This window comes from Peromyscus leucopus, chromosome 7, assembly GCF_004664715.2.
Source record: "Peromyscus leucopus breed LL Stock chromosome 7, UCI_PerLeu_2.1, whole genome shotgun sequence".
In the NCBI taxonomy this organism is placed as follows: domain Eukaryota; kingdom Metazoa; phylum Chordata; class Mammalia; order Rodentia; family Cricetidae; genus Peromyscus; species Peromyscus leucopus.
This window is the reverse complement of record NC_051069.1, coordinates 96,044,976-96,061,950: the sequence shown is the minus strand read 5'-3', so window position 1 is coordinate 96,061,950 and position 16,975 is coordinate 96,044,976. Positions and strand designations below refer to the sequence as shown.

Below are 16,975 nucleotides of genomic sequence, written 5' to 3'. Positions count from 1 at the left end.
AATGACTTCATCTTCCTGAGCCTCTGTTTCCTTCATCTGCAAATTGAGGCTAATGGTTCCCACCCTGCTTGCCTCACAGGGTGGCACCAAGCATTCCCAGGAGATAAAGGACAGCAGAGTGTTTTGTAAATTGCAAATTGTTTTCCAAACAAACAAATGCTACTGTTATGTTCTTCGTCCTGGAACTCAAGAATTAAGCCACTCTCACTACACCCTGTATCTGTGTGGGAATGGGCAGAATGGGGGGGGGCTGCCTTTCCTGAGGCCCAGTTCCACCTAGGGCTGCCAGAAGGGCACCAGCAAGTCACTGGCTTGCTAGGGTCTGGCCATCTGGCTGTCAGGTCTGAGTGCAGGAGAGAGAATTTGGCAAAGGAGAGTGAGGGAGAAGGCAGGGTGGAAACCTGCTTGAAAGGCTTAGGCTAGAGAAGTGTTCAAGGACATGCCACCTCAAATTCAATACTTTGCTGAGCTTCGGTGGGGTCCAGACTTCAGCTGTAGGGCAGGAACCCTGACTCTTCAGAAGGAAGCCTTATAGTGTATGTGTATAGCTGTTTGTGTCTGTTGGGTACTGGCTACAGTCATGGAGCTGCCCGGATGTCATTGCTAACTAACCCTCAGCTTTGATGGACCCCGAGGAGCCCAGGAGACAGCAGTGAAGCAAGCGTGGGGGCGTCTGTCGTTGTCATAAGCTCCTTCCCTGATCTTTTTGTCTCTTCCGCATCTGTGACTGGGCAAACTGTTGCCCATTCTGAGTAGAGGTGAGTGGGCTCCGGCGTGGCGATGGGTCCATGGGTGGTGCTGTAGCAGTGGCTACAATAGGGACTTTGCAAGCAGGTCCTGTCCAAAGGCTCCCTTTGTTACTGAGGCTCACAGTTTTACACTGGGGAAACAGAGGTCCAGAGAGACAAGGGTATTAGCTTAAGGCGTACTAAGAATAGAGTCTGGGTCTCCTGTCCCTGAGCCTGTGTTCATTCTCATGCTTGGGGACATTGTTTAAGAAGGATCATGTAGAATCATGTACCTGCATGAATGAAGTCAACTTGCCGTGGGGAATAGAGGAAGTTCTCATGGGTCCCTGGAAGAGGGAGGAAAGTCTGGTTCACTGAGGAGAATGGAGGAGGTATGTACAGAAAGTTTGGCCAGGATGTCATGCCTGTCCTTTGTGGAGCCCGCCTCTTGTTCTTATCTTGTTCCCATAATGCATTGTAAGTATTTCCTCCTTTCCTCCCTCCTTCATGGATGTAGTCACCTAATTTACAAGTAATATCAGAGACAAAGCCGGGCTCTGTGCCAGGCCCTGTTCCCCAGGACTGGGAACCAGAGGTGACCAAGCAGACAGACCCTGCTCTGTGGGCTCACAGTTTGATGAGGGAGGCAGCGGGATGGTGGCCTTGGGAGAGATTTCGAGAACAGTCATGTGATCAGGGACTAGTTATTTCCTCTCTTTGTGCTTCAGTTTCTTATCTAAAAAATAATGATAATGATGTACTTGCCTCCTAATATTTGTAACATGTTCTGAACAAAACCAGGCACATTGAAAATACAGTGTCTGTGTATATTTGTTTAAGGACTGATCAAAGGAACAAGCTAATTGTAGGCTGTGAGCATCGTGGCATGGGAGGTAAAAAGGGCTATGACGTGGGAGCTTTCTGGGGAGCTGGGAATGTTTGCCATCTCGATGGGCGTGTGGTTCCCAGGGTGTGTGGGATTGTCTAAACTCATTGAACCAGACCTGTGAGACCTGTACATTTTACTGACTGTAAATTATACTCAATAAACAAACAAACAGAAACTACATAGACAGAGGAGAGAAATACAGGGCGAAAGGAGACGACTGTTGGAGTCCTCTTTAGGAAGATGGTCAGGGGGGGCTTCTGGAAGGAGGTGACATTAAGGGGAATCCTGAAGGAGGAGGAGGAGAAGGAGGAGGAGGAGGAGGAGGAGGAGGAAGAGAAGGAGGTTCTAGCTGTGGGGAAAGAAGATGAGGAAACTTAGCTTTTACAAGATTGGGAGGCTGACAATGTAACTCAGTTGGTAGAGCACTTGATCCCCAACACTGCATAAACCAAGTGTGGTGGCACATGCCTATAATCCCAACTCTCAAGAGGTAGAGGCAGGAGGATCAGGAGATCAAGGTCATTCTTGGCTATATAGTGAGTTCAAAACCAGCCTGGGCTCTATGAGACCTTGTTTAAACAAACAAACAAACAAACAAACAAAAGCCTAGCAGTAGGGGTGCACACCTTTAACCCCAGCAATCTGGAGGCAGAGCCAGGTGGATCTCTGAGTTCGGGGCCAGCCTGGGCTACAGAGTGAGTTCCAGGACAGCCAGGGCTACACAGAGAAACCCTGCCTCTCAAAAAGCAATAGAACAGAAACAAAACCCAAACCAGATTTATGTGGTCTCAGTGAGTAGAAATCACTTCCTGCACAAGCATGGGTACCTAAACTGGCAATCCCCAGCAGTCATGTAAAAGGTGGGTGTGGCAGAGCACGTCTGTTACTGCAGTGCTGGGTGAGGCTGGATGGCAGACCCTAGGGACTCACTGGACAGCCAATATAGCCGAAAATGGAGCACCAAGTTCAGTGAGAGACCCTCTTTCCAAAGAAAGATGGCTCAGGGTTAAGAGTGCCCACATGGTAACTCACAACTGTCTGTAACTCCAGCTCCAGGGAATCTGACACCATCTTCTGGCTTCCTTGGGTACCACGCTCACATGTGGTGCACACACATGGATGCAAGCAAACACTCATACACATAAAATAAAAATAATTTTTTTAAAAAGTGGAGAGAAAGTGTGATGTTGCCAGGTGGTGGTGGCACACACCTTAAATCCCAGCACTTGGGCGGCAGAGCCAGGTGGATCTCTGAGTTCGAGACCAGCTTCGTCTACAGAGCTAGGTTTAGGATAGCCAAAACTGCAAAGAAACCGTGCCTCAAAGAGAGAGAGAGAGAGAGAGAGAGAGAGAGAGAGAGAGAGAGAGAGAGAGAGAGAGAGAAGACACCCATTGTGTGCTCTGGCTTTCACAAGTTCATGAACAGGCAAGTGCACCCACACACACACACACACACACACACACACACACACACACACACACACAGATCGGAGGCTATGCTGAGGGACAAACCAAGGTGGCAGAAGTGACAGTCCAGGAGGTTTCTTGGCAGCTGGGCCTAAGTGGGCCCAGGTTCAGGGCTCTGTCCCTGTGGTCTCACCTGCAGAGAGAGCAGAGGAATCATTCGTTGATTTACTTGGGGCAGTCATTGTCCCGTGCCTGTGCCTCTTCTCGGGGGCCTTGGTACTAAAGGACTATTTTTTTAGTCTACAGGGGAAGTAGGGGAGGGGCCTCACACAGCTTCATCTCAGAGCATCAGGCCCAGCCCTGCGCTTCTGTGACTCCTCTGTGGCAGCCTTCTTTCTTCCCTCGTCCCTCCCTTCGGCCAGCTCCCCCCGTCCCCCTCCTTCGTTCGCTCAGGACAGCAGTGTTTCCTCTAAGGACCAGCCAGGGAACCCCAGTTCATCTGCCTTGCTTTCGCTGTGCACCTGCTCCCAACCTGGCTGGTAAAACAGAGGGAGGGGCTGTTGGTCCTGCTGGCCTGGACACTGTTCAGGGCCCAGAGGTAGCAGATCATGAGGTGGGTGAAGAAGACAAGTCTGGGTGCTGGGGCTGAGAGTGTTTGTCTAGAGGGCCTGTGTCCACAGATGGAGAAGAGGAGGGGCACGTGACCCTGCTGGATGCATTCCATCTGTGAGCTTGGGGGTCTCTGAGAAGAGAGAGAGGGCTTGGGTGGGAATGAATGACAGAGGGAGTCAGAGTGAGGAGGGGTCTAAAGCCAGTCTGGGAGGCCTGACAGACAGGTCAGCCTGGGGAGCGGGAAGGTTAGGAGGTAGACGAGGAATGATGGAGGAATGATGTCTAAAGAAGGCTGGCTCACCTAGGGGCCCGTGGCTGAGAACGACAGAGCCACCCGGGACACGGTAGAGGTGGGCTGCTGTGGTGATTGCAGGATCTGAGACAGAGGTCCTCAGCCCATACAGCAGGAAGCTGCTGCTGCAGTGTGGACCGCAAAGGTATTCTGTGAGGCCAGGCTCCATGGTACCCAGAAGTGGCCTTGGCTCACAGCGTTCCAAGCATATCCTACCCCGGACAGGGTAACAGAGTGGGGAACTCAGAACTGACAGAGGGCCTTAGTAACTCCTGGCTCCCTGTATTTCTTGCACTGCCTGTATTCCCAGGCCGAAGCAGAGAGAAACAACCCCAGAGCTGGAGGAACGGCCAAAGGGTAGAAGATTCCAGAAACCACTGCTTTCCCCCCTCTTCCCGGGGACACTGCCCTATCTTTACCTGGAGAGCTTGGTTCTATGCTATCTTAATTGTGCCTGGGTAAACTGGCTCTCCCCATCTTGTATTGGGGAAACTGAGGCCAGTGTGTCCTAGGTTCCTCTAGGTGCTGAGCAGGGCAGAGATGATTGGAGTGCTGATCCCAGCCTTTCTCAAATAAAAAGTAAAATACAGCTGGTCCTTGGCTGAGCAAGGCTGCTGGGGTGGCTTGTCACTGCTGTCCCGTTCTGGGCCCTCTCCGCTTGTGCGCTGGCTTCTCTCACAACTCCTCCAGGCTCTCACTCCCAGGGTTTGCTCATTTCCGATGATCAGCCTTCTGGAAGGCAGCCATAGCCCAGGGCTGTTAACCTGGGCGAGATTCCTGACACTTGCCTACTTCATGCCCGCTTTACTGAGATGAGTCTTGTGGGGATGACTCTGTTATTACTGCATTTTACAGGGTTGTGGGCTGTGGCTTGGAGCTGTGCATACTTACTTTTAAGGTCAGAGTAAGTACTGGAGGAATTCAATCCCCAAACTACATCCAACTCCACTCAGGTGTCATTTTCCTCAATTAGAGTCCTCCCTGTCCTGAGTTTATACCTCTGTGTTATAACCTGGGGTCTATATAGGCATGGGATGAGGGTGGGGTCACCTTGAGGTGACCCCATCTCTAGCATCATCCCTTTGCTCTGCACAGAAGATCTCAGGGAGGCTACAGAGTTGTGTTGAAAGCCAGAGGTCATGACCAAACAGCTAATTTTATCTTATTTATTTAAATTTTGGTGTGTGTGTGTGTGTGTGTGTGTGTGTGTGTGTGTGTGTCTGTGTGTGTTTAGAAGACAACTTCCTTCCTTCTACTATGTGGGTCCCAGGGATCAAACATGGGTCACCAGGCTTGGTTCCAGGCACTTTTACCCACTGAGCCTTCTCAGCAGCTCCAAGCAACTCATTTTAGAAGCACTTTTCTTGGTAGTGACAGCTTTGTCCCTGCACCCACTCCTGGAGAATGTGATGTCTTAATTACCTCTGCTCTTGCGGGAAAGCAGCTGTGTCTCCCTCCACTCAGGGTCAGGTCCCAGAGGGATAGACTGACGGACACAGGCCTCCCTGCCTCTTCAGACAGCCTCTGTATATATAGTTCCAACGTCTTTTCTGTGTTCTGATCTTTACCTTTTGCCTTCCTCTAGCACCCCCAGATTCCCATAGAGATTCTGGATGATGGACACAAGGCGTCACCAAGGGCCTGCAGATCCCAATCAGCCTGGATAACTGGGCAACCCTGTCATCAGTTGTAAAAATGAGGCTGTAAAGATACGTGGTCCCTGGCCTGCTGCCCGGTGACTCATATGACCCACCACAAACCTTGCTCAATCTCTACTTCATTTGCTTCCCCTGAAAAGAGAATCAGGGACTTTTCTGACCTCTGAACTCTAGCCTGTCAGGGTCTTACCGCCCAGGGCCCTCTAGACCTCTTGGCCAAGCTGCTTGTGCCCAGGGCCGACCCCTCAAGTTCAGAGGCTCACTGGACCATAAAGCAGGGAAAAGTGGATTTCAGTTTTCATTCTGCCCCTCACAGATAAATTCCTGATGCTTGGGCAGATCACAGGCCTCTTTGAGCAAGGGGAGGGCGGGAGTAAGCATGAGCCTGATGCCCTTGGTGCCTGCCTCCCACAGCTCCTGTATGACAGCCCCAAGGCCCGGCAGGAAGTGGACCACCACTGGCAGGCCTCAGGCGGCCCCCACATCGTGAGCATCCTGGACGTGTATGAGAACATGCATCATGGCAAGCGCTGCCTCCTCATCGTCATGGAATGGTAGGCAGGTACCCTGCCTTTAACCCCGCTGGTGTCCTTGGGCCCCCAGGACCACTGCTGTCCAAGGACTTTCTTCTTCAGCTAGCAGCTCCGAGTGCCACTCCAGCTCTTGAGGAGTAGTGCAGTGGACAAGGGCAGGAAAAATACTTTCTGTAGCCTTCCCGGACAGGACTTCCACTCTGCCAGGAGTTGTCAGAAAAGGCTGCCAGGCCCTGAATGTGTGGGCAGGGAGCTTTGGGAAAGAGCAGGATACACACGGCTCTTGGTTTTTCTCCTTTCTATGGGACTTGTCCTATTGGATGCTGGGTATTGAGGCCTGGGGACAGGAGCCATTGGCCGCCTCCACCCTGGGTTTGTGCCATCAGTACTAGGGCACAACCTTAGCCTTCCTCAGACCCTATGCCCCCTGTCTGGGTTCTTTTTGTCTGCCTATCAAGCGTCTCCTCACTCCATAAGTTAGCTAACTGTTCAGATTTGGGATTCAGACCCTGGCTCTGCCACCCACTAGCTGTGGGACTGTGGGCACCTGCTAATCTTTCTGAATCTCTGTAACTCAAATGTTAAATGTGGAGGAAGATCGTAATGAGGTGTTCACCCCGAGCTTGACTCTGTTCCAAGCTCTCCCTGTATATCACCCAGTCAATCTTCATGACTCCTGGAGGTTGGTGTTATTATTCCCCTTTAACAAAAGAGGTAGCTGAGGGAAAGAACCAGACCAGGGTTCCGTAGCAGTGTGCATGCAGGGTGGAACTCAGGGCATAGAACACCCCAATCACACAGAGAGCAATGGACCATGATGGACATCTCGTTATGCATCTGGAGGAGTACCCTTGGATAGGGTTGGGAGTGTCCAAGGTCTCACAGCCAGGCAGAGCCAGCACCACAGGGAGCATGGGAGTTTCCTGGCAAGGATCTGGGCCTACCACCTTTTCTTAGTTCCTAAAGTTCGGATCAATCCACCCAAGCTGGCAGCCTACCACCTGCCAGACACACGGGCCAGGCCTCTGACCCAGGGCAGAGCAAACTGGTGATACTCAGTTTTCCTCCTTTCTGCCTGTCTTTCAGCATGGAAGGTGGTGAGTTGTTCAGCAGGATCCAGGAGCGTGGTGACCAGGCTTTCACGGAGAGAGGTTTGTGTGGGCCCTGGGGCCAGTGAGGAGTTAGTGTGGGAAGGCTACCCTGGAGTTGCTATGAGATACTGACTGGGCAAGGCCTGCCCCTCCTGAACCTCAGGACTCACGTAAGAACCAAAGAGAATGAGGTAGACTGTCCCATCCCCTCAAGGGGTTGGTTCTTTGAATCTGTAACATTAGAGACAGACTGTCTGTGGTCTTGAGGTGGAAAACTTGGTGCTGACCATTGGTAGAACTGATAGGAGGTAGTGTAGGCCTGAGGAAAGGTCTGGGTGATGTCAGAACATCCTTGGAGGAAATTGGAATGTCTGGGTGGGTATCTAGGATGGAAGGCCTCCTTAGGTTCAGGACTGCCACCTAGTGCTCAAGAGAGACTATAGGGTGGGTGTCCCTCGGGTCACGTGACTTTAACCTTCCTCTCTCTGTGCCTGCAGAGGCTGCGGGGATAATGCGGGACATTGGCACTGCCATCCAGTTCTTGCACAGCCAGAACATCGCCCACCGAGATGTCAAGGTGAGCTGCCAGAACTCAGCCTGGGGCACAGCGAAGGAGTTCCTCACTCATGGCTCCCAGCACTCACCGAACTGAGCCTAAGTGCCTTGCCTCAGCTTCCCCGCCCAGACTGCTCTTCTCTCTTCCCATGGTACAGCACACGCATTCTGCTCTTGCCAGATGGACCTCCTTGTTTTCTTCAAACACTGGGTAATCCCAATAGTAAGGAGAATAACTGCCTACTTCCAGCCAGTGGGCCCCGACAAGCGTCTCCTTTCATCCTCACCTGGCTCTGTGGGGTGGGGCCATTACCCATTTCATAGACAAGCAAACTGAGGCTCTTTGAGAAATTACCTGCCTTGCTTTAGGCTGTGAAGTTGCTGCGTGGGGATTCATTTGTTTATTTGCTCAGCAAGAAGTTTTATGACCATCAGTGTGCCTTTGAGAGGGGCTGCCTTATAGTGTAGGCCTTCTGTGAAGTCACAGATAGAGTTTAAACCGATTAGGCTCCCAATCAACAGCATTTAAATAGAAAGAAGCCATTTGCTGGGTATTTGAGGAAGGAATCCAGGTGGTCCCAGGGCTGGGCCTGCTTGCCTTCCCAGTGAACGGGCTTGAAAGATAGGAAGCACAATGCTCCAAATGTTCTTTCCTGGGAAAACTGAGGTCTCCCGGGCAGCCCTACATACACATAGCTATATGCATGCACACACATAAACATTTGTGTGTGAGCCACTGTTAGCACAGAGTCTGTTCCTCCTCGCCTCTGCTTGCCTTCTTTCCTGCTAAGCCTGGACCTAGGAGAGCAGAGAGGCTAGCTGACATGGCTCTCTGGTTGAGGGCTGCCAGCCTGTACAGTTACCTTTTGATTCAGGATACACACGCATCCAAAAGCAGATCCACCTTCTAAATCCTTGCTTTATGTTAGCCCCTGAGTTCCCTTTCTCCTAAGGGAAGAAAAGCCTGCAGAGCAGAATATGCTAAACCGCTTCTCTGTTTATTCTGATCCAAGGTCGGATCATCTCAAACAGAACTGAGAAACAGCTCCCACTGGATCCAAACTGGAGTGCTATTTTTCCACCCCAGTTTTGCTTGGGCATCATCCCTCCCGCTCTTTGGCATAGGCCTAGATCTTACCTGTTCACTAAAAGCCAGCTTTCGGGGCTGCCTCCTCCATGGAGGCCTGCTGGCTGTCCCCATCTGCCAGGCCCATCTGTGCTTTGCAACTAGGAAGATTCCTTCTGTGGAGCTCCTGAGGTCTGTGTTCGGGGGCACCTGCTCCCTTGAGCTATCTCAAATGGGCCCAGCCTGCTGGCTTTGTGGGCTTCCTTCTGGGTTGGATGTGGGACATGTGCTTGGCAATACTGGCTTATGAGCTGTCTGCTTTCTATTCTACTCCAGCATCTTTCTGGCATTTCATGGTATTCATACCAACTTAGGAACAGAAGTTTCTGCCTAGGGGCTTCCTATGGCACCTGGTCATTCATGGTCTTGGCTGAACACCTGCCACGGACTGGCCCACCGGGAGTGATTAATTAGAACATTATCAGAAAAGCAGTTATACAGAACCCATAGCCCAGAGAGCTCATGATCTGTGAAGCACGTCTCCTTCGAGAAGGAGGCATAACACGGGCACTCTGCCAGGGACCTCCAGGGAGCTTAGTCCCGTGGGACACGTATCTCCCATCCGCTATTATTGACATAATTGTTCATGCCACACGGACGACACTGGAGTTGGTGTGGCAAACACCTGCCTCACTTTTCTCTCTATGAATGAAGGTATCAACTCCAATCCATGTTGATGACCAAGGTCCAGATCTTTTCATAAAGCAGAGCTGGCTCATCATGTAATGGGATGGAGGCAGGGACTAGAGATTACTTTGGGGCTCTGTCTCCTCCTGGTACTTTCCTCTTTACCAGTGCTTTCTTTCTCTTCCGGATGTAGCCTGAAAACCTGCTCTATACATCCAAGGAGAGAGATGCTGTGCTTAAGCTCACCGATTTTGGCTTTGCCAAGGAAACCACCCAAAATGCCCTGCAGACACCCTGTTACACTCCCTATTATGTGGGTGAGTCTCAATGCGTGTGGCTTGTATCCCCCTTGCTGTATACTGCTGTAGAACGGGGCAGCCAGAGGGTTGTGGGAACCAAGGAGTTAAAGCCTGATGAGGAGGGAGGAGGGAGGAGAGAGGAGGGAGCACTCTTGTCTGCATGGAGGCGGGTGACGTGGGGGGGGCCGGAGGCTGCAAAAATATTCTTCCAAACTTCAGCTTCTGCTTTTGAAAATAGATCCAGGAAAATTCTGGCTGTGGCCTGTGAGCTGAATGACATCACAGCAGCTCTAAATATATACGTGATAAAAGGCTGCCATCAGCTCGGGACGGAGCCCAACGGCGGTTGTTTTTCTCCGGTTTTCATCTTCATATTCAGAAAGTGGGCAGGCCTTTTCTCCTACATTAGAGGGATGCAGGGTACTAGTCACCTGCCTGTGGGAAGGGGTCCCTTGAGCCAGGAATTAGGTGGGACTGGGTGGGGGAGGGTCCACACTTATGATTCCTGGGAAAGCTCCAGGCAGCCTCCAAGATTGCCAAAGGCTCCTGTAACAAGTGCCCCTTCCCGGAGAGTAGGGCAATAACTGAAGCTTTTTCCCTTTGGGGAGGGCAGCTAAGGGGTAGGAAACTCCAGAAACGGCCCCCTGATGACCAGGGTGAATTCTGCAGGACTTTAATGTTAAGTCTGGCCTGCTGACCTCATTGCACTGATTGGAAGACCGAGGTCGATGCGGGGTATCCACGCTGACAGGAATACAGAAGTCTGTGATCTAGGCTGTGTGTTCAGAGAGATGAGAGACGCAACACAATGCAGCTGGCAGACCCTCCTGTCAGTGGCAGGGCCTCACCAAACTTGGGGCTGGTCTTCTTTCCTCCTCTCTTACCAAATTGAGACTGGCAGAGGGGCCCTAAGTAGATAGGGGGCTGTCTGAAAGCAGCTTATTTTTTTTTCTGGGTGCTGTCTCTCCTCCCCCTACTTCACACACATACTGCCTTCCCAGAAGGTGCCAGACGCCAGTCTGCTCTGCCCTACCTCCCAGCCTGGGTACCTGTTCCTCACCTTACCCAGGCTTAAGACTCCTTTCTAGTTCCCAAGACCCTTGGAGCTGAAAGGTCTATGCTCTCTGCTCTGGCAGCTCCTGAGGTCCTGGGTCCAGAGAAGTATGACAAGTCATGTGATATGTGGTCCCTGGGTGTCATCATGTACATCCTGTGAGTACTGCTCCCCCACTGACCCACCCTGCCCCAGCCTTCTGCCTCTACTTTTCCATGTACTTTTAGTATCATTCAGCTTCTCACCCCTTGTGTCCTTAGGGACATGCCATCCCTTGGGTCAGGTTATCTTTTGTTTCTTGTGTCGTGAGACACATTCCTTGAGACTGCCTGAGGGCTTCCTCATGTCAAGGCTGATGGCATTCCTGCTGTTCAAGAGTCTGCAGGGGCTGGTGTTATTGCTGTGGTGTTTGGCTGCCTGTCTCCCTAGTGAAAGGAGAGGATTGGTCTGCCTGACCCTTGTGTGCCCAACCCTAGTACCAAATGACTCCTTGTCTTTCCCAGTTTGTGTGGGTTCCCACCCTTCTACTCCAACACCGGCCAGGCCATCTCTCCAGGAATGAAGAGAAGGATTCGACTGGGCCAGTATGGCTTTCCTAAACCTGAGTGGTCAGAGGTCTCTGAGGATGGTGAGTGAACTTCTCTGCCCAACCTGGTTTCTTTGCCTTTGTTTCGGGAGACATCCCTTCGGCTGTCAAACTGACCTGTGCTTAAATCATAGCTATGTGAACCTAGACAAGTCATCAGAACTTTTCAACTCTCAGTTTCTTTATCTGACAAGTGGGCTCACGATTTGTCTCCCCAGCTAGATGTGGTGGTGCACACCTTTAATTTACCATTTGGGAAGCAAAGGCAGGCAGATCTCTACAAATTTGCATAGAGTTCCAGAACAGCCAGAACTATAGAGAGAGACCCTGTCTCAAGAAAAAAAATTGTCTCCCAAGGACCCCCTCTTCCTTATAGTCCTTTTTCACACTTTCCTTCCTTGGTAGCACAAACAAATCTGCCTTGTATTAGTTGTCCATTGTTGCTTAACAAATTATCCTCAGCACTTAGTGACCTCAAACAAGACACAGCTGTTAGCTCACCATTTCTGATCAGGAAGAATGTGGGAGTACTTAGAGCCCTGTCTGACAGAGCTTGTGATTTATGCAGAGGATTGAGGGACTGCAATTCACCGCTCCCCTCTTTTCTGGGTCCCCTAGCCAAGCAGCTAATCCGCCTGCTCCTGAAGACAGACCCCACAGAGAGGCTGACCATCATGCAGTTTATGAACCATCCTTGGATCAATGTGAGCATGGTCTTGGCCTGGAGTAGGGCTGGCAGGCTGGAAGGTGGTAGCTCTGGAGGTGTGGGTGCAGAGCTGGACTGGAACCTTGCACAGTGATGTATGGTAACACCCCACCTGTAGCCTGGCTTGGCTGCTGTCCCAGGCAGGCTCCTTCACCTCTCGGAGCCTCCATTTCCCTACCTGAGAATGGGAGAAGGTATGTGGCGGTGGTAGCCTAGGCTGTACCACACGGTTCTGGGCTCTAACCCATGGGCTTGGGATTCCTTCTAGCAATCAATGGTGGTCCCACAGACCCCACTCCACACAGCCCGAGTGCTACAGGAAGACAAAGACCACTGGGATGAAGTCAAGGTGGGTAGATTCTTTCTCAGTCTCTTATACAATACGGGATGGTATCTCCTTAGCATCTGGAGTTTGGTTCTTCCCCTGCACCTAGAGGATGTCAGTGACTGCCCCACGTGATCTATCATGGGCATGCCACGGAGCACTGGGTTGCTACATTTTCCCATTTAGGGTGGTGCTCATGGGGCACTCTTAGTGATGGGACTTTAGGCTTAGGACTCCATGAAAGGATGTGGGGCCCAAGCATTGGCCAGAAACTTTCTTATGACCTGGCATTTGCGACAGGAACCGGCCTTGTTTTACATGTAGTAAGGGTCAAGGTCAAGGTTGTCCCTATGAGATAGCATCGTAGAGCACTGGGGTATCCAGGGTACAGTCTCAAAGCTTCAGATGCTTGGGGACCTAGGGAAATGTCATTGTCTGTAGGTCTTGTGGTTCTGTGCAAATGCCACTGGCTCAGTTCTCTGCCCAAGTGGCCTTGGTGTGGTCCCAGGGAGTCATCTGTTTCTTTTGCCTTCGTGAACAAGCTCATTGTCCACCACAAAAAAAAAAAAAAAAAAAAAAAAAAAAAATTGTAGGGAGGATTATGTGTCCAAGGTCAAGCACATTGGGCACTGGAGCAGTGCATCTGTTACTCCTGTCAGTGATGTTATTGAGGGGGCTTCCCAGGCATGACCGTGATGGCTTCTGATGTTAGACTATCCTGATCTCTTCTTTCTCCCATGCTAATGGTACGCAGGAGGAGATGACCAGTGCCCTGGCCACCATGCGGGTGGACTACGACCAGGTCAAGATCAAGGACCTGAAGACCTCTAACAACCGGCTCCTCAACAAGCGGAGGAAAAAGCAAGCAGGCAGCTCCTCAGCCTCACAAGGATGTAACAACCAATAGCTCGTGGGGGAGCCAGAGTGACAGACTGCCATGTCCTGAGGCTCTGGCCAGGGAGGGCCGGAGTCGTGTTTTATAAGAAAAGGATAATTTTGTTGTCTTAATGTGTCACATTGAACTTGAGGACGAAGAGCTTGGCCCAAGAGTCCCAGCCTAAGTTCAGACCCTAGAAAGCTGCTGGGCCCCGGGGATGGTGAGCCCTCTGCTACAGACCTTGGCCACTGTGGCTTGAGTGAGGCCACAGCTCTGTTCTGCTTTAGGACTTGGTCTTACTTCTCGGCCACTGGGAGTTGTGGCAGACCTACCCTTTTTCTACAGAGACATACCCTGCTGTGTGGGCAGATGGGTCTGGCCTTGAGAAAGGTAGCTGGCCATTGGTTGCTATGGTGACCAGAGGCCATGTTGCTGTCTATGAATACTGAACAAAAGAGGAAGGAGGGGACAGTCCAGGGCCTTCCTTCTTGGGGAGGTTTGTCTCTCACACTGGCCGCTCCTCCCCAGCCTCACTTCTCTTTGGTCTGCCAGAGGCTGTATAGTCCAGCTTGCTTACTTCCCTGGGTGGTCCAGCCCTGCCTTACTGTAGCACAGGCCCACACAGCACTCAGTCCACTAGAGTCCCTGGGGCCAAGCATCCTGTCACTACCCCCTGTCCCAAAGGTGACTTATCATCTCAACTGAAGGTGTGGGTGTGTGTGCTGGGGGGTGGGTATCCTTAATCTTCTTCCATTTTGGAAAGCATCACTGTGACAAAAGCCCCTGCCTCTTCCTGTTCACCAGATCTCAGGTAGGAAAGACCCTCTCTGCCGAAAGCAAGGGCTTCTCTAGGGACATTTTTGTGAAAGGGGGTGCTTGACTCCCTGTTTTCCAGGACCTCTTTTTCTACTCTAGATCAGACCTGAGGTGGTCATGGGCTGCCAAGCCATGCTTATGAGGTCCGGTCCTGGTTTTATCATGAATTGGAGCAGAGAGGGTCCTTCTTGGCTAACCCCAGACTTAGCCAGCTCTGCCCTGCCATGCTCAGGGTAGCCTCCAGGTGCTGAGTATTTGATAGACGACCTGACAAGTGCCTGGCACTCAGCCTTGTTCCTAGATCCTGGCCTTTTTCACTGGCTGGGAAACCTTAGATCATTATCAGTTAGCATGGTACTGCTGGATTTTATATCCAGATATTAATAAACATCTTTTTAACATTTTCAGTGATTCCTGGGTTTCTTGTTGTGTACCTAGGTGGACAGAAGTGGTCAAAGAACCCCTACTAGTGATTTTTATCCTGGCTGGAGAGGGCGCCTCTGGCCTGGTAAACACGCCGGCCTGACTCCAGCACCTCTGCCTCATTCACTGTAGAAAGGTCAGAAGGACTGAGGGATGGCAGCTGCCACATGCCTCCAGCTCTGTGCCGCCCCTGTGCACTGTGTGTGTGACACCCACCCCCGGCCCTGTGTGTGCCAGCGTCTGCCCACAGTGGCCACCCCCAGCTGCGTGCCAGCCTGCTGAAGGGCGGGCAGAGTGCCTGCTGCAGCGCGGAGCTATTTTCAGAAGCTGCCAGGTTTCATTTGGCAGTGAGAATGTCGGGGAGGGGAGGGGTGGTATGCTGGAAGACTGTCTTTTCGCTACTCCAGCAAGAGAGCACCCTCACCCCTTGGGAGCCCTTGAGGGCAGCCTCAAGGGGCCCTCACTGTGGCATTTCAACCCCCAGCTTCAATCTTGAAACCTCCCATTTCCTCCAGCGCTCATCTGGCTCAGGCGGGGCTCGCTCCTCCTCAGCTGCCCCTCTTCTCTCAGGGCATGGGGGAGGGGGCAGAGATGTTAGAAGGCAGGCAAGCCACTTCAGAGATAGTCTACTGCTTCCTAGCCTGGTGACCTTGGACAAGTCCCTCAGCTTCCCTGACTTCTAGTTCCTCAGCTGAGTACTGCAGATGAGGTGCCCATCTCATACGATCAGCTAGGGGGTTGGAGTAGATGCCATTTGTGCAGTACTTTTAAGAGGGTGCCTGGTACGGGTCGCAAGCCTAGCCCCCTTGGTATCCAAATCCATTTAGAAGGAGAGAACTTAGAATGGTCTGAGGAAGAGGGTTGGGACTCTGCATCCAGAAAATCAGATCTTCCAGACTCAGGAGGTTTCACTTCCAAGGACTTGCTCTTCAGGATAGCAACATGTGGGCTTCTGGGGCCTTTACTGCAGCTCTGGACTTCAAAGGAGGGTGATTAGATGACTTCAAGGCTCCTCAGAGCCTGTGGTTCAGGTCACCATTCCTCGAGTGCTAAGGCTGGTGAAATGCTGGCCGTGTAGGAAAGTGCGTATAGCACATGAGGTATAGATGGATTCTTGCACTGGTTGCCCAGACCCCACTATGCCTGAGACCTGTAAGTCCAGGGCAGGCAGCAGTAAAAGCTTCTGGCAGGGTCACCTCAAGGAGATTACATTGGGGGGTGGGGAGAGGCAGAGGATACTGAGTGGCTAATAGGAGCTGGACATCCTCTGTGTACCAGGCACTCCCCTTAAATACCACACAGATGTGGATTATTGAATCATGGTCTTCATGTGGTCTAGGAGGAAACTTCACGGGCAGTTTCATCCAAAGAGAGCTGATGTGACCTAGAGGACAGGAAGGTACCTGATAGGTCCAGGGTTCAAGAGTAGAACAGCTGGGACTAGACACTCAGGGACAGACAGACTGCCCTAGGTCTCTGCACTTCAGCCCTTCTAGTGGGTCTCCCTGGGGCTGGCCTTGAGTCTCTGCTGTATCCACCTTCTTCACAGGTAAGACCACAGCTGCAGAAGTCTTGGAAGAGGCTCTCATCAGACTCAGTGTCTTCCTCCAGCCCCAAGGAAGAATTGTTAGTAGACACACTTGGCCCATCACTACGTGAGGGAGGGGGCTGGCCTCTCATGTGGCCCTTAGGGAAGAGGAGCTGTAGGGGCAGTTAAGAGGGCGGAAGGCTTATTCTCTTAGCTCCTCCATGCCTCCTTGGCCACTTGCTTGATTCCATGAGAAAATCTGACTCAGTGGCAAGCCCAGTCCTGGGCTCTGCCCCCTGATGTTGGTATTTGATGCACTTCTCACAAGCCAGGACTGGGAGGTTGGGCCTCAGTGTGGCTACCTGTGAAATGGACAACAGAAAATGAAAATCAGGTGATAGGTATTAGATGAGTTAAGAAGCCAACTGGCCACACATACACATGAGCTAATCTAAACACAGGTATTGATTATACATAGTTACTGTGGTAGCTTCTTTAGGAGCTTTTAGTGAATTTCATGAGTGTGTGTGTGTGTGTGTGTGTGTGTTTGAGAGAGAGAGATACGTGTGTGTGTGTGTGAGAGAGAGAGAGAGGTCCATGTGTATGTTTGTGTGTGTGTGTGTGTGAGAGAGAGAGAGAGAGATACATGTGTGTGTGAGAGAGATACATGCGTGTGTATGAGAGAGAGGTATGTGTATGTGTGAGAAGATTGTGTGTGAGAGAGGTGTATGTGTGTGTGAGAGAGTTTTGTATGTGTGTGAGAAAGAAGTGTGTGTGTGAGAGAGGGGTGTGTGTGTGTGAAACAGATGTGTATGAGAGAGGTATGTTATGTGTGAGAGGGAT

General features: G+C 51.5%; 1 protein-coding gene across 3 annotated transcripts in view; it reads left to right on the top strand.

Annotated features, from left to right (window-relative positions):
- The window catches only part of Mapkapk3 (MAPK activated protein kinase 3), a 35,183-nt gene extending 20,595 nt beyond the window's left edge, over window positions 1-14,588 (top strand). Inside the window, exons 3-11 of one of the 3 annotated variants that reach the window (XM_028895322.2) lie at window positions 6,001-6,140; window positions 7,206-7,270; window positions 7,708-7,787; window positions 9,712-9,835; window positions 10,954-11,029; window positions 11,375-11,499; window positions 12,076-12,161; window positions 12,432-12,512; window positions 13,243-14,588. In XM_028895322.2, the coding sequence (XP_028751155.1) occupies window positions 6,001-6,140; window positions 7,206-7,270; window positions 7,708-7,787; window positions 9,712-9,835; window positions 10,954-11,029; window positions 11,375-11,499; window positions 12,076-12,161; window positions 12,432-12,512; window positions 13,243-13,395 (930 nt within the window). In that variant the 3' untranslated portion in view covers window positions 13,396-14,588. The remainder of the gene's footprint in view (window positions 1-6,000; window positions 6,141-7,205; window positions 7,271-7,707; window positions 7,788-9,711; window positions 9,836-10,953; window positions 11,030-11,374; window positions 11,500-12,075; window positions 12,162-12,431; window positions 12,513-13,242) is intronic. The other 2 variants (XM_028895323.2, XM_037207907.1) reach the window with 2 other exon arrangements.
- The last annotated feature ends 2,387 nt before the right edge of the window (window positions 14,589-16,975 follow it).